Source organism: Vulpes vulpes, chromosome 5 (genome assembly GCF_048418805.1).
Source record: "Vulpes vulpes isolate BD-2025 chromosome 5, VulVul3, whole genome shotgun sequence".
Classification (NCBI taxonomy): Eukaryota; Metazoa; Chordata; class Mammalia; order Carnivora; family Canidae; genus Vulpes; species Vulpes vulpes.
The window spans coordinates 68,312,426-68,328,699 of NC_132784.1; the positions used below are offsets into that span (position 1 = coordinate 68,312,426).

Sequence of the window (16,274 nt, forward strand, 5' to 3'; positions counted from 1 at the left end):
ATTTATTTATTCATGAGAGATGGAGAGAGAGGCAGAGATACAGGCAGAGGAAGAAGCAGGCTCCCTGCGGGGAGCCCGATGTGGGACTCGATCCTAGGACCCCAGGATCACGATCTGGGCCGAAGGCAGACACTCAACCACTGAGCCACCCAGGTGCCCCTGTGCATTTTGTAAAAACCGATCTACTACCTTGTATCCCTCCAGTTCCCTGTGTGTGTGTGTGTGTGTGTGTGTGCATGCCTGCATGTGTGTGCTCAACTCATGGACTGAGCCCTGGAACGGACAGTCAGGAGACCCAGATGGAAAGCCAGATCTGCCTCTTGGCTGTGGCCTGAAGCCAAGCGCATCACCTCTCTGGGCCTCTGCCCTCCCATCTGAGGACTTGGGTGATAAGATCAGCCTCCCGGGTCTTCCCTGAGAACAGTGGTTCTCAACTGGGGGTGATTTTGCCACCCGCCCCAGGGACATCTGATGATGTCTGGAGACATTTGTAACTGTCACATCGGGAGGGACAGGTGCTACTGGCATCGAGGGGGTAGACACCAGCGATGCTGCTAACCATCCTACAGGGCACAGCCTGGCCCCCAGGACAAACAGTGATCCAGCCCCAAACATTAGTGTCCTGGAGAAGCCCAGCTCCAGGGCACCAGATTAGAAAAGGCCATTGCTTGAATGATCCCTGACCCGGGGCTCACCACGGCCTGACCAGGTGGAGGGCCTCGTCCTGCCTCGCTGTCTAAAGCTTGGTTTGTTCACTTCTTCACTAGGCTGCTGACAACCCCAGGGAGGGCTCAGGCACACGCAGCTGGGCAGGGCACAGAGCAAGACGTTCCTCCTCGTGGGCAAGGGTAAGGAGGGCAAATTTTTGTGTGGGAAAGAGCCCTCAGAGCCTCTTACAAGGGACACTTTCTTGTAGCTCAGTCCCCTGTCCTAGCATCCCTTGTCACCCCATGCTTGTACTCCTGGCAATTATTAAAATGTCAGCAAAGAGGAAGCGCCTGACAGTGGCTGACATCGCAACAGCACGAGAGGACTGCACAGTGGCAAAGTAGGGTGAGCTGTGAAGCCCAGAACTTCCCATAATCAAATGCCCCATTTAGACTAATGAGACTGGTTTTTACTAATTCACGAGTGCAGAATTAATCCTGCTGCTGAGATCTGTCCCTTTGGGTTTTTAATGATGAGATTCCCTGAGTCAAAAAGCAGAAAGTGCAGAGCTGATGCAACAGTATTTTTAGAGGGCCAGTTTAGAAGCAATTAGCGGCTCCGAGTAGAGACGCAGTCCCAACAGGGTGACCCACGTGAGACGGCATGAGGCAGGAAACCAGTGGCTGAAACCATCACCAGAAGAGGGAGGCTTTAAAGTCCCAACTTGGAGGGGAGCCTGACATAGAAGAATCCCATTGTCCTCCCTGGTTCAGGGGAATGTTGTTTTTACTTTTTTAGTCTCTGTAATCCCAAGACCCATGCAGCCTCAGCCCAGGCCACAAGTGACCCCAGGGACAGAGTCGATCCCTGCTGCCCTGTCCTTTCTGCTCTGCACAGAGGCCACCCTGCATGTCCCCTCTGCCTGCCTAAGCATTTCCATGCTGTGCACCTGGGAGCCTGGGGGAGCCAGGAGGATGCAGAATGGGGAGCGGGACAGAGCAAAGAAATGTACTGACACGTAGCAGGGGAAATGATGCTTTACAAGCAGGCAGGACTCGGCTAAGTCATCAATCACAGAAGCAGGTGAAAGCAGGCTTCTTGGGCAAAGTGGGGAGCTGGGCACCGCCCTGCCTGCGAGGTTGTCCCTCACCCTGAAGCAGCTCCCAGAAGGGCTCAGGCACTGCACCCCAGAGCCCTCTCCATCAGCAGTCCAGAGTCACCTCCCAGGAGTTCGGGGATGTCAGTGTACCCAGAATTGAGGAATTACAGTTTTGCTCCTTCTTCCAGAAACCATACCTTGTAGACTCTTCTGTAAGATCCTTCACCACTTGAAAATAAATTTAGAAAGTCAGTATGTTAAGGTTACACAATCTTGGTTGTTTACCAACAATGATAAGAGAATGAAGTTACATAATCCTGTGTGTGTGTGTGTGTGTGTGTGTGTGAGAGAGAGAGAGAGAGAGAGAGAGAGAGAGAGAGAGAGATTGATTCTTCCCAGCATTGAAAGCTCAAACTGGCCTCAGCGTGGCGAGGCCATGGAGGGCTGTTCGTGGTGAGCACTTGGCCAGCCTAGCACACTTCAAGTCTGGGCTCGCTGCCTGAGATGCAGACAAAGGGCCCTGGAGGGCCACTCAGCACCCCCAGCAAGGCTCGCCTGAGGACAGAGGAACCTTCCTCCACCTCTCCAAGTTGAGCCTACGTGGGGGTGACACATGGTGGGGAGAAGGGAAGGTCATGACAATGACAAGATGACAGCAGTAGTAACAGTGGCTCCCACTTCCCAGCCTCCCCCTGTGCCAGATGCTGCGCCACAGCCTCACACACACTTGATGCTCAACTGGGGGTGATTTTGGCAGGAGGATGCAGTGGGGAGGAGATGCAGGCTCTGTGGGGCTAAGGAGGCCTGACCAAGGTCACAGGGCTGGAAGGTGCCATAGCTGGAGCCAGTTCCCACCCTATCTCCCCTGCCCCAACCTGTCTGATTCCAGAATCCACCCAAGGTGTGCCTCGATGGCATTAGCACCTTGAAAGAGAGCTTTATGATCACTTCTGTAGGCCCAGAATGTTCCTCAGTGGCCTTTTGACAAGCAGCCATTGGGCATCAAGTGTATTAACTCAGTGGAATATGAGGTGGGGGAAAGGAAGTGCTATAGTCGAGGTACAGATGGGTTCTTGGGCTTGAGTGCTTGGGTGACGGGCAGTCTCAGATCACTTCCAGGAGGAGGTAGCATTCCATGCACGCCCTGAAGAACTAACAAGATGTAGGGAGGCAGAGGAAAAGGAGACTCTATTCCCATTGGGCAGGGTTGCCAGGTTGGCCCCTGGAGCTAAACCTGAGCATGGCTGCTCCTGGAGGACCTGGGTCATCCTCCTGCGGGGTCGGTGGATTAAAAGCACATCCTGGGAAGCTCCTACCATGTAGGTCCCTGCCGATCTGGGATGAAAGTGATCAAAGTCACTGTCCCTCCTTCGGGGAGGCAATAAAGACTCCTGCAAGGAGTGCAGGCAACTCTGCAGGAACCCCAGTCCTCACTGTCCGCCTTCTGAAGCCCTCCTGCACCTCTGCAAAGAGGCCCGGGCTGTGGGGTAAAATGGGTCGAGCCCTGGTGAGGGACTGCTAGTGCCTGGTCACCGAAGGGTAAGCCTTCCCTAAAGGGGGGCTCGGAGAGATGCTTACCATGGTGGGGGGGAGGGGGGTGACGCCAGTGAGCAGGGCCAGCAGGAGAAGAAGCAGGGGAGGCAGGGGAGGCTCCCCGGAGGAGGAGGTCAGGTCTGAGCGGCGGTAGAAGTCTCTAGGAGCCTCTCTCCCTTGCAAGGTGCCCCGACGCCAAGCGCCACGTTTGGAGGCTTTGATTAAAGGTGAGGGGCTGTTGGAAGCCTCCTCCCGGGTCTGAGCGCTCAGCCACCCTCAAAACCTCCAAGGGGCACGTCCGGGGGTAAAAATAAACTTGGAGGGGCCGCCGGAGTGAGCGCTGCCCCCCACCCCCCGGGGGCTCCGTGTCTTCGGAAAGTCTGAGCGCAGAGCAGCGCGGGCGCCCCGGGACCGCAGGGGGGCGGCCGCAGCGCCCTGGGCCGGGCGGGGCGGGGCGGGGCGGGCCGGCGGGAGGGCGGGAGGGCGGGAGGGGCGGCGGCAGGCCCGGCAGGCCCGGCCCCCGGCGAGCGCGCCAACGCTGCCCGGTCCGCCCGCAGAGGCCGCCGCGGCCGTGGATGCGGAGGGCGCGCCGCCCCGCCGGCCCGGCGCCCAGGCGGCCGCGATGAGGGTCAACGAGAAGTACTCGACGCTCCCGGCCGAGGACCGCAGCGTCCACATCATCAACATCTGCGCCATCGAGGACATCGGCTACCTGCCGTCCGAGGGCACGGTGAGTGCGGGCGCCGCGCCGGGGGCGGGGGTGGGGGCTCACCTGTGCCGCGCGCGGTCGGCGGGGCGGGGGCGCGCGGGGCGCGGGGGACACCTGCGGCCGCAGCGCCCCCCCAGCCCACTAGCGGAGCGAAGCGCATGGCGGGGCCCCGCGGGGGACACCCCTGGGGGGGTTGCCGGGCGGCCCGGACAGTGGGGGTGGGAGGAGCCGCGACAGGGTGGCCGCCTCCGGTCCCCCCCAAGGCGCCGCCACCCTCTGGCGACAGCCGCGCCCTCCTGGGGTTGGACCCTCGGGCGACTCCCTCACCTGCCCGGTGCCCCGGGGCGCACGGAGTCCGGGGACTCTGTGTCCCGCAGGGGAGCGCCCAACGCCCCCGGCAGCGGGGAGGTGCTGCTGGGTCCAGACTTCTTTCTTCACTGGTCCCGTCTCCAACGTGTGCCTGCTGCTAATGGAAGCCGGTGCCCGCTGGCCAGGTGCTTGGGGACCCCTATGCAGGTCTGCTATCCCACCATTCCCTATGGGGCCAGATCCAGAGGTCGGAGGGATCCTTGGAGGGCAGACCTCACCAGTGAGGGATTTGGCTTAAAGTTAGAACAAAGTCTACCCCAAGAGGGAAGGGCTGAGAAGGGCCCTGGGCTGCAGAAGCAGAGGGGACCCCAGGGTGCTCACTCCGGACCCCAGAACAGACTCCCCTTCCTTCCCTCCCCTCCACTTAAGCAGCTGCCTGAGGCCCCAGCCTTCTTTCTTTGCTCTAACCTCACCAGGATCCAGGCCTGCCTCTAGCGTCAGGACTGGAGAGCTAGGCCTTTAGGGGAGGTGCCTGCAGGATGGGATCCTGGCAAGGCTGTGGCGGTGTTCCAGGGAAGGCAGAGACCCTCAGGTCTTGCGCCATTTTGCATCTGAGCTTGCGCAGAGATGCAGGAGGGCATTGGGCATGTGCATGGGTTGAGAGGGGAGTCTGTCTGTGATAAATACCATTGGCCTTAGGAGCTCAGAGCCATCATTTCAACAAACACCGTGTGCCTGCTGTGGGCCAGGCCATGGGCACCCACAGCAAATGAGACAGGGAAGCATGCCCATCTGGGGCTTGAGGAGTGGTGATGGAACGTGGCCCAGGACAGCCGCAGAAGGACACTTGTGTAGCAGCAGGCCTGCAGCTGAGGATTAGCTCATTTAATTTTCACAACTCTATGGGGCCAGTGCTCTTACTACCAGTGAGGATACTGAGGCCAAGAGGGGAGTCATGCGCCCACCAGCTGGGAGGAGGAGGAGAGCTAGCAAGAGCCAAGCCACAGAAGCAGGTGGCCATGGGCAGCCTGTAGAGGAGCAGACATCCTGGAGGAGAAGGCTGGTTATACCCGTAATGGGGGTGGGTGGGGCCTGTCAGACAAAGAAATCTCACATGGGAAGACCCAGAGTTGGGAATGTGGGGCCACTAGTTAGAAGCCACGGGAGGCGGTGACACCCAAAGAGATGGAGAGGAGTGGCCATTCCAGAGGTAGACCGCATTCATCTTGAGGATGGGTTAGATCTGAAATGAACCCTGGAGCCCTATCAATGGCCCTGGGTTCTCGACTTGTAGTTCAGGGACCTGTTGCTTATGTGGATCCAGAAATCCTCTGTCTTCCCCTTACCGTGGCGAGGGCCATGAGGTCTGCAAACACTTGGCCCTCCATTCAAGGTCTTCATGGTCTAGAAACAACATAGACAAGCCCCAATGAGGCAGTTGACTCTTATTCTGCACGCAACTCTTATGGCAGGCAGGTTTCCGGTATTGTGGGCCTGGAGTGCTATGAATTGGGGTTGGGGGGGGGGGTCCCTGACCACAAGAAGGAGAGGTGGCCAAGTGCTGTCCTGCTGGTGACATGTCTATAGGCAGGCTGCAAGCAGCAGCTCTAGGAGCGGGAGGCCTACAGGGGACCAGGAGAGCCTCCACGGGCATCCTCGGCACCTCTCAGGCCAATAATTGTTGCTCAGTCATCACCCTGAGTCACCCAAGGAAGGCAGCTCTGTGCAGGCAGAGGCCAGAGGGTGTGGGCTGCATTTCAAAGAGTTCCCAGACAGGTGTCCATACGTGCCGACGTAGTGTCAACGGAGTTTAAGTTGGCCGTCAGAACTCCCATCCCATGCATGCTGCACTTCCAGCCAGTGCCCGGGGGCCTCTCCTCTCCCTGTCATTCCCAAGTTCAAGGATAAAAATCACCTCATTGTTTCTATACAAAAAAAAGGTAGAAGAAATGACTCAAAAGCCAGATGCCAGGTTGATTGCAATGTATTTCACTAAGTTTTCTTTGTGTTTATCTTTGAGAGTTTCTTCTTTCTTCCTGCTGGCTGCCAGTGGCCCTAGATCTCTATGCCCCAACAAGCCCAGACACCCCAGGGAGATGTACCTAGTGTTGGCATCGCCTGCCTGCAAAATAAGAGTGCTGCTCTGTTTATCAGCGTTGAGAGATGACCTGTTTATAGATTGTGGGGTGTGCTTGACAATCCTAAATTGATTTGTAGAGCAGGTGATTTAATTTTAAAAATTTGGGGAATGAGAGCAAAGTTCAAAAGTGAATTCAAAGAGTCCCCAGAACTAAAAGAAATTTTGCAGGTTACTGGTTTCATTTTAGGAACAAGGGAATGTGGCAGGTTCTCCTAGCATGATCATGTAGACTTGTCCCGGCTTTGGCTATTCCACACGAATGTGTGACCTCAGCTCCTAGAGCTCCATCTCCGAGTGAGAAGCCAAATAAACAAATTCTGGTCCCAGTCCAGGATCCGTGGTGTGGATCAGGCTTCCACACTCCTCTTCTGCCTTCTTCTCAGAGTTTGGGAAGGGAGTCTGGGGAGGCAGATGTGGGCCAGATGTCGACCACCCTCTTGATGCCCGTGGTTCTGGGGGCAGTCCCGCTGTGGAGGGGACCTCCGTCCCCTGATGTCCTCCCATGTGACCTCAGGAAGACATTTCTCTTCCACCATGTTTACCGTCTTCCTCGGGGAAGCTCCTTCTGGGATCACTTCCTGCCAAATACCCCCGAGGATGATCTTCAAAATACTTTGCGATCTCCCATGACTCGCGTCCACACAGGAATTCTGCGACCTAAGTGGTGGAGATGATTTGGGCTCCACCCTACAGATGGAACACCTGAGACCCACTCAGAGCCAGGGAGCGTGTGTTTCAGCTGCCGGCTTGGCTGGGTCTGGGCTTCGGTGTCCTTGATCTGCTGGCCCCTGCCGGTCACTGGGCAGAGCCCAAGCTTCTGTCATTCATTTATTTGTGGATTCATCTGTTCCATAACCACGTCAGAAAGATGACTGGGAGATCCCCTACCTTCAAGAAAGGTGTGCCGAGGGGCCACCTGCCCCTTTCTTATGGGGAATGGAGAGGAGAACATGGTGAAGCTTTTCCCAAGCTTTTGAATGGGAAAGTTATGCAAAGAGCCTAACCCGATCCTTCCTGCTGTAAGTTAAATCTTTACCTCTTTGTCTCGTCCTAACAAGAAGAGCACCCACTCTGCTGCTCCGTGGAAGGGCCCTGGAGAGACCCACAGCCACCACGGCAGGCTCTGTGGCCCTCGCTCTATGGCTACACCTCCAGCTCCCTCGAAACCCAGCTCAGAATCATCCTGTAGACCCTGGAGTCGGCCTCGCCCATGTACAGTGTAGTAGAAGGGGAACCCACTCTTTCTGTCTAAAGGTTGCTAACCCCTTACACTTACTTAGATAGGATCACCCTTCCCCACCCCAGTTTTTATAAAATTAAGACCCAAACAGAGAAGTAACTTGTCCAGAATCACACAACCACATCAGTGACAGGACCAGGCCTGGGAGGAACATCTGGGACTCTCACACCAGTGCACCGGTGCTTTCGTGCTGCCTCCTGCTGGTCCCAGCAGCACATCCAGCTCCCTTGGTAACAAAGCAGTCTGGATTTGGCACTGCCACCATCTTCGACTTGTGGTCTGCTCTGACCATGAGATTGGCTTGCCCTGTCCTCCCCTAGTTCTTTATTTGTGCTTGTCTGAATTCCCAGTTACAGCAGGTTTCTGTTGGGGGTTCATCACAGACCAGGCCCTCTTGTAAACTCTTTACACGCAGAGCATGTTTTATCCTTCCAATAACCCTTGGAGGGAAGTCTTGTTGTATAAGGGAGGGTCTGGTTTACTCCCCTGACCCTCGTTTTACAAGGACAGCTTGTAAAGGACAGGATGAAGAGAGGACAGTGCGTCCTGCCACTGTTCCCCCAGGGGGAGGGAGATGTCTAGGGGATATTTCCGTTCTCCCCCAGACTGTCAGGCCCTAAAGGTTCTCGATCATCAATTGGGGCCCCAGCAGACAGTTATTGTTTAGGTTTGAACCTGGTAACCTTTCCCTGCGTTCTGATGGTGGGGAGTCTCTGGCTCTCCTGCTCTCTGACCTGATGGGCTCCCTCCAAATTTCCTTCCCTCCACTATGGGGTTTTTGTCCACTCTGTTCCTATTAGCCATGATTCCAGCCAGCCAGGGGCATGTATGGGCCCCCCACCAGGTGCCAAACCCTCCCTCCATGTGTCACAGGTTCTACATGGAGGTGTGCTAGGGCCAATCCCTGGCCCAGCTTTGGGGATCCCACCACCCTGCTTAGGGGCCTCTGTGAGTGAAGAGCTTGTGAATCGATGTTTTCAAGGTAGCCCTGGCCCAAGAGATCCTGCCCTGACTGACGGGGGGGTCAGGGTTGTCCAGAGCACTGAGCAGGGAATCTGCCCCCTGCCTGGGAAGCTAGGTAGATTTACAAAGCACAGAGAAGGGAGGCAGGGCATGCAGGTAGGGAGCACAGCACGTGCATGTGAGGAGCAGGGAGTGAGGATGTCCTGACTCCAGGTGGCCTCCAGGGGAGTGGGGAGAGGAAGCTGAGAAGGAGGTCCAGGCAGGAGCCGTGTACGGGCACCAGGCTCATCCTAGAAGATCGAAGTTCCTGTTTGGAAATAGAGGTGAGCCCCTCACAGAGGCACTGAGACCGGAGTGCCCGGGATGCTGACAGCAGACAGGTGTGTCCTTGCACGCTGCCTGCCTGGACACCACGCATCCATCTTGGTGTGACCGCCTCCCAAGCCTGAGCCCTGCCCAGCAGCGGCTTCTTTCCCTGAGCACTGGCAGCATCTTCCACAGGCACCCCCCCCCCCATCCCAAACCCCCGGTCTGGCATTTCTGCCCACTACCCCCCTCAAGGAGGGAGCCACTCTTAGCCACGGGCTCACAGGGCGCCCTTTCTCTGGCCTTCCTGTGGTATTGAGGAGAGTCAGTGTTTGTTGGCATTGGGATTGAGGGGAGGTGCTGGTCCTGTGAATTAGAGGGAGAGTCCAGCCAGTGTGGGCCAGTGCTGCTGGCCGCCAGCAGGTGCAGCCCGTAGTGCCCTCCCACCTTACAGGGGCGGACACATGGACAGAGCAGATAGACAGTCGCTCCCAGGCTGCATGTGTGGAGCGGGACCAACCCAGACTTCTCTGAGGCCTCCCATTGCCCCACACGCCCCTGCTACCCTGACCTGACCTCCTGGCTCCAGGGACAGGCAAGGCAGGACCCAGGCCCGGCTGATGGTGACACCCTCCCTGGCTGTGTCCCTGGGCACAGGGTTGCAGAGGGCTCTTGGGGTCCTCTGGGGGGAATTTGGCCCTGGCAGCAGGGGCTGACTGCCTCAGATGTGTGAGCTCCACTCTCCCCAGGTCAAGTAGGCCTGACCATAGTAAAGCCCCCTCAGCAGGTCAGGACTCAGGGAGAGGACGTGCCCCATGCTGAGGAAGAATGTTGCCTACGTCCCTGTTACTACACGGCGCGGGGTGGGCAGCACCCTGGGTATGCAGACCAGGCTCAGGGCTGGGCCCAGCCTCCCCCCGTGCTGGCACCTGCCTCACCTCACCTCCGTTTCCTCCCTGACAAGCTGAGAAGAACTGCTCTTTCCCACCTCTCCTGCATCATGACCTGCGAAAGGCGGGGGTCACTGTCCTGGGCTGGGCGGGCCCACCTCTCCCCTTCCCGCACCCTGCCTGCGCAGGTGTGGTCCTGGCCCTCACACACCCGGAGTCTCTGGATGGACACCTGTCAGAGCAGGCCAACTGGGCGTCTACACTACGGGTCCCGTGAAGGCCGCCAGGGCGGCCCTGGATTCCGTGCTACCGTGGACGGGGGTTGATGCCAGATACTGGCCATACCCCGTCAGGCTGGGCATGTCCTGGGACCTCCCCAGGGAGACTGAGATTCAGGGGCGTGACTCCCCACTCCCCAGCATGGGGTGAAGGGGTCCAGACCCCACAGAAGGCCCTTCCAGAACACTCCTCTCCCTCCTTCCCTGTGTAGCTGCCACACTGCAGGCACCCCTCACTCCGATTCTTCCCCACCTCTCCCCCCGCCCCTGAGCCGGACATTGGGAAAGAAACCTGTTGACACGGGGCCCCCCCACCCTCTAGATGACCTTGGTCCTAACGCAGATGGCCAGCCCCAGGGTGAGGGACTCTTGCTGTTTCTCCTGACCATGTGCAGCTACTCCAGAGCTCCAGGCCACCCTTGGGGGAAACCCTCTGGGCACAGCTCTGTCCTCCAGCCCCAGAGCTCGGGGGTTCTTCAGTCGCAGGCCGGCCTGGCGCTCCTTTGGGGAGGGCCTCACTCTCTGATGACGGTGCGTCTCTGGGGCTGAGAGCAGGAGCAGGCGGGAGCCAGATCAGGTGCAAGACATGAGGCTCGGCCCTGAGGCCCATCGGTGGTGTGGGGTTGCTCTTTAGGATTCTTCCAACATGATGTTATTTATTTTCTCTTATTTCTGAAGACCAGCTAGCTGATTAACCTCTCTGCCCTCAGTAACCAGCAAAATCCCACAGGAGTTCTAGAAATTCGGGTTACGTGTTAGCAGCAGCCATGCATGATTGCAGCTGCGCAGAGGTTCCAGTTTCTAATCTGCAGTGCCACATTTCTGTCTCATTGGCCCCCTGGAGCCCCTCAGGCAGATAAGGAAACTGGGACCTGCCCCTACCTCGGCCCACGCCCCATGGCACCCTCTGGGCGCCCAGCAGGTGGGACCCCAGCTGCCCAAGGCAGTGGCCCTCTCTGCAGCCCGGTTCCATCAGCCCCTCCCTCCGTGCCTACCCATCCCCCACCCTCACTCTGGCCCCTGGGACCACCTCTCAGGTAAACCACTGAACCCAAACACTCAACTCAGGATCTGCTTTTGGGGGAACCCAAACTAACACGCAGCTAGCTAGTGGCAGAGCTGCTGGCGGGCACCAGGCCAGCTGAGGGCCATCATGCGGTGACCATCATGCTTTGACATGAACTTGCTGTGCACGCTGGCCACCCGAGGTTGAGATTTGCAGGTGCAGAACCTGCGCTCGGCTCTGCACTGCCCACGACCCTGTGGAAGTGGGTAGGAGCACTTCTAGGAGGGCATGAGGGGGCCTTGCAGCTTTTCCCACTGTCTTTGCAAGCAGCCTGGTCCACCCCAGCAAGCCTGCTCTAGCTCCGCAGAACCAGGGGGCCTTCCGAGCACTGAGGGTCCACTTTGGCCTTCATGCGTGATTACGGCACGTGTCTCCTGCTCACGTGTCAGCTCCACAGAGACAGGGCCACTGCGTGCACGGTTGTCCCGGCCACAGGACAGTGCTCACTCGGGTGGGCATTGGGCACAGCTCTGCTGGGTGCAGGAGGGGTGGGCGGATGAAGCGGTCCAGTTTGGACCTGGCTCCCCCACTGTGCCCCTGGGCCCATCCCCAAGACCTGACAGCCGGCGATCTCTCTCTCTCACCCCAGTTGCTGAACTCACTGTCTGTGGACCCTGACGCCGAGTGCAAGCATGGCCTGTACTTCCGGGACGGCAGGCGCAAGGTGGACTACATCCTGGTGTACCACCCCAAGAGGCCCTCGGGCAGCAGGACCCTGGCCCGGAGAGTGCAGCATAGCGACGCCGCCCCAGCCACCCGTGGCGCCCGGCAGGATCAGCCCCTGCCTGGCAAGGGGAGCGTGGGGGCGGTGGGCAGCCCTGAGCCCCCGATGGACTACCACGAGGATGACAAGCGTTTCCGCCGGGAGGAGTATGAGGGGAACCTTCTGGAGGCCGGCCTGGAGCTGGAGCGAGATGAAGACGTAACTATCCCGCTTCTTATGGGCTCGTGGGGTGGGCACGCCGGCCGGGCCCATGCACTGTTTCCAGAAGGCCATGTGGGGAAGGGCCCTCTGGCTTTAGCTGGTACCCCGAGAAGTGCTGATGTAAAGGCTGCTCCTGTTAAGCTTGGGTACCAATCACTTGTTAAGGTTTGGGGTTTGGGGGAGCCCCAAACCAGCACCCCCCCGACCACACCTGCTCTTGGGGAGGGGCTGGCCTTCTTGGTGATGATCCTTGGGGTCTCTGCAATTCCTGCTCTGGTCAGTTCCTTTCCCGGGAAGATGTGCCCCTCCAGAGGGACGGAGGACCAAGGACTCCTCGGAGTCCTCCTAGGGGCTGACCTTGGTCTCCTTCTCCGGTCCTCAGTTCTTCAATCTGGCAAGTGGGGAGGTTGGTCTGGTTTGATCCCTAGGGGGACCTGGTGCTCTGAAATCCCTGGACCATCACTCACACTGTTCTGGAGCACCTGTCCCTGACCAAACCAGAGAATCTTTTGAAGGAAAGTTTTCTGGGGAGAGTAAAAGGTTGGCTCCCCCAGAACTCAGGGCTGCACTGGTGGCAGGAGGCGGGGCAGCGCAGGAGAGGTACCTGGGCATCCAGGGGGGCGAGGTGCTTCTCTCAGCATCTCAGCAGGCTTGCTGCGTGCTTCCCTGCCAGCAACTAAGCCTCTGTGCACAGGGGCGGGGGCAAGCATTGCAGGACAGGGGAGCCCGCCACGCTGTCCCCGTGCAGACTGAGAACCGGGGAGTCTCTGCACCATCGCAGGAGTGGCAGGAGGAGCCGGCAGGCTGCCTGGGGGAGCCATGAGCCAACTGCAGGCATTTAAAGTGAAAATTGACTTCAGTTTGCCATTTCCTTAAATAATGAACACTTTGGTTCCCGCGATAACAATGCCTCTGGGGTGCTTCGACCAGCGAGATGAAGGAGCTGATGGGAGCTCTTTCTCATGCCAAGCGGATAGTACTGACCCAAAAATGCCCAGTGGGGCCTCCTTCTCCCCAAGCTAGCGGTGGAGGGATCTTATGTTGCATGCGGAGTGTTTCCCTGGGTGGCCTTCCCCTTCGAAGGCTGGGCTACCTGGCAGGTGTGGATTTCTGCCGCGGGAGTGGTTCCATTCCCATGAGAGTCTTGAGGGCGTGTGAGCTTCAAGGATCAGGCCACAGAGATTCGGGCCTGGTGAGGTTGCAGTGTTTCTCCTGGGAGAGACAGAGGTGCCGGTCCTTCAGCGTTTCCTGTGACCCGAGCCCGGGGCCTCTCAGTTCTCTGATTTCGAGCATCATTCCTCCCCACCAGCCCCCTGCTGTTTGTGCACACAGTGTGGCCACAGTGCAGACCCCACCCGGTCATGGCAGCTCCTGGCTGGAGGAGTCAGGACAGGCAGCAGCGGGCCGCGTGCGGAGCTGTGCCTTTGGGCCCCGGTCTGCATGTACCTGGTCCCTTCCCAGGACCGAGTGCACTCTCTGCTCCCCTCGTCCTTTCCCCCATGACAGCTTCAGAGCCTTCTGCTCAGAAGGAACCCCTCCCCCCCAAAAGTCTGTAGCATCCACCAACCCTGGACAGATCCCAGAGCCTCTCTGCCTGTCCTTCCCGAGACCCACTGGCTACTTGGGCCTCAGTTTCCCCATCTATAAAATGGAGATAACAGTAGTATTTCCATCACTGGATGATCTTTGAGCAGAAGGCAAGGTGCTTAGCTCAGGTCTGGCATGCAGCAGATTCTCACGGGGCAGTATTAACGTCAAATCGTGTGTTCCGGTTCCTGCAGATGGGGAGAGAGAAGCTTTTCCAAGCCAACTGCTACATCACATGTACTTCTCGAAACTCCATATTCTCAATCATGACTTTGAAATAAAAAGCAAACATAGAGACCGTGGTTACTGTCACCAGAAAAAGATTCAGTTTTCCCAATAAGTGACCCATGAATGTCATTGAGAGTTTGGCTCTGTAGCTAAAAGAGGCTTTTCCAGCAGTGGATTGGGGCCATTTTAAAAAAGAAAGTGGTACCATGCACAGTTCCCGTCTCCAAGGTGGCTGAAGCCAGGGCCATGCCGTCTGGCTGCTGGAGTCTCTCGAGTCATAAACTATATTTTACGAGGACCCCACAATCCCTGAGCTTTCATCCAAGATGAACGAGGCCCAAGGCTGTTGGAAAAACCCTCCGTCCTCTGCATCCTGGTGCTCTCCCCCACCCTCCGCAAGACAGGCCACATCAGAACCTGTCTGGAGGCAGCCTCCGAGGTGTGCACAGGCTGCTGCCAGCGTGATTAACAGCTAGTGGCTATCGTCTTTATTTTGGGGAGAGATGCCCTGGCTCGTGAATCATTCCCGAGGGCATGCTCCGATTACAAGGAGTGAAGGGTTTGCAGTTTTGGAAATAGAATAGCCCCCAGGAGAACCCAGTTGCATCATCTTACCCAATTTGAAGCAGAATTGGGGCTTGTGTGCACTTTCTGGGGGGAGAAGCCCATGCGTTCCATCAGATACTCAAATCCTGGATGAAGGTGAAGACTCTTGCCTAAGAGTGGACGTCTCTGCCTTGGCACTGTTGTCGCTTGAAATGTCACAGCACCCCCAGGTCATGATAACCAGAAATGCTCCCAGACATTGCCAAATGTCCCTGGGAGCCAACATCGCTCCTGGTGGAGAAAGCCTGCTTCAGAGGCTGGCCAGGGAGGCAGGGGCAAAGAGCGGGAGACAACTGGGGGAGAACAGATAAACCATAAGGCCTCCTGGGTGGACGGGGGCACAGAGGTGACCTGCCTTTGCTCCTCGAAAGGCCAGCAGGTGTGTGGGGCTGCACTGCTCCTGGGCAGAGCCAGCCACCAGCCCCATACAGACGGGGCTCCTCTGTGCTTCCCTTTCCCCCATGGCAGGAGGTTTATTGTTGTGAAGACATCCTGTGATGACATGTGGGAGACCCACCGGGCACTGGGCGCACAGTGGGCCGGCTCCTAGGGACACGTAGCAGGTAGTGCCCTGGGGCAGCCGTAATGAGTGACAAGTCAGGAGCTTAAAGCAACTCAAACTGGGTCTCTCACAGTTCAGGAGACCAGAAGTCCAAAATCAAGGTGTTGGCAGGGCTGTGCTCCCTCTGACAGTTTCTAGACCAAAGTCCTTCCTATGTCTCTCAGTTTCTGGAGGCTTCAGGGGTCTCAAGGCTGTGGCCACGCCCCTCCAGCCTCTGTCTCCACACAGGTGCCTTCTGTATGGACTTTTGTGTCTCCCCTCTCCTTGTGAGGACCCCAGATGTTGGACTCAGAGCCTGCCCTATTCCCATGTGACCACGTCTTAACTTGGTTACACCTACAAAGTCCTATATCCAAATAAAGTCCCGTTCTGAGGTTCTGGGGTTAGGACATGGATATCTCTTTAGGGGAACACCATTCCCCCCACCACAGCAGCTGAGAGTGCACCAGAGTGGCTCTCTCGGGGTCAGAGCAGCTCACGCCGGGGCCCCTGGAGCTGCCAGCAGTGGTGCAAATGGTGACTCGTGGTTGGCGGCAGATCGGCGCAGGTGGTCTGGACCATGGGGTCCAGCCTTGGGCAGGCTGCCCTGCTGCAGGGCCCAGATGTGCATAGGAAGCCACAGGGGGTGGTGGGGTCCTGCCAAAATGCAGGCTCTGACCCAGCAGGCCTGGGGTGGGCTCGACCCAACTTGGGTTGCTAACCAGCTCTCCAGGGGTGTGGTGGCTGCTGAGCCCGAACCATCCTTGGAGGGGTGAAGAACGTGCAGGCCCTTCTGCCCATGAGCCAGCAGAAGCGTCCACACAGATGGGCCCCCCAAGATCCACACAAGCCCTGATCAACTGTTTGGTACCCTAGAGGCAGTCCCAGACAGAGACCCCACCACTGGCTGTGCTGGACCAAGAGCCCATGGAACAGGGGAGACATACTCTCACTTATAATCCCCCGGTACAGGACATGTAGAGGCTGACCTGTGACCATGGGTCCCCCATCCCGCCTCCTCTCCCCTCCCCTTCCCAGGTACTATGGGGTCAGAGGAACCCAATCTGAAAACTGCTTCCCAGTCTCCCTGAGGAGAGAGACGCTGGGGTGTCAAGACTGGCTCCGTGCCTCCATCCAGAGGGCAGCCCTGAACATCGATCTCATGCATGAGGGTCCCCAAAGGTCCTGTGTCCGAGACCCCAGGAC

At 57.9% G+C, this 16,274-nt stretch overlaps 1 protein-coding gene across 9 annotated transcripts in view; it reads left to right on the forward strand.

Annotated features, from left to right (window-relative positions):
• The window catches only part of ANO1 (anoctamin 1), a 158,868-nt gene that overhangs the window by 73,140 nt on the left and 69,454 nt on the right, over nucleotides 1-16,274 (forward strand). For all 9 annotated transcript variants that reach the window (XM_072758650.1, XM_072758652.1, XM_072758645.1 and 6 more), the window contains exons 2-3: nucleotides 3,838-4,010; nucleotides 11,771-12,103. In XM_072758650.1, the coding sequence (XP_072614751.1) occupies nucleotides 3,838-4,010; nucleotides 11,771-12,103 (506 nt within the window). The remainder of the gene's footprint in view (nucleotides 1-3,837; nucleotides 4,011-11,770; nucleotides 12,104-16,274) is intronic.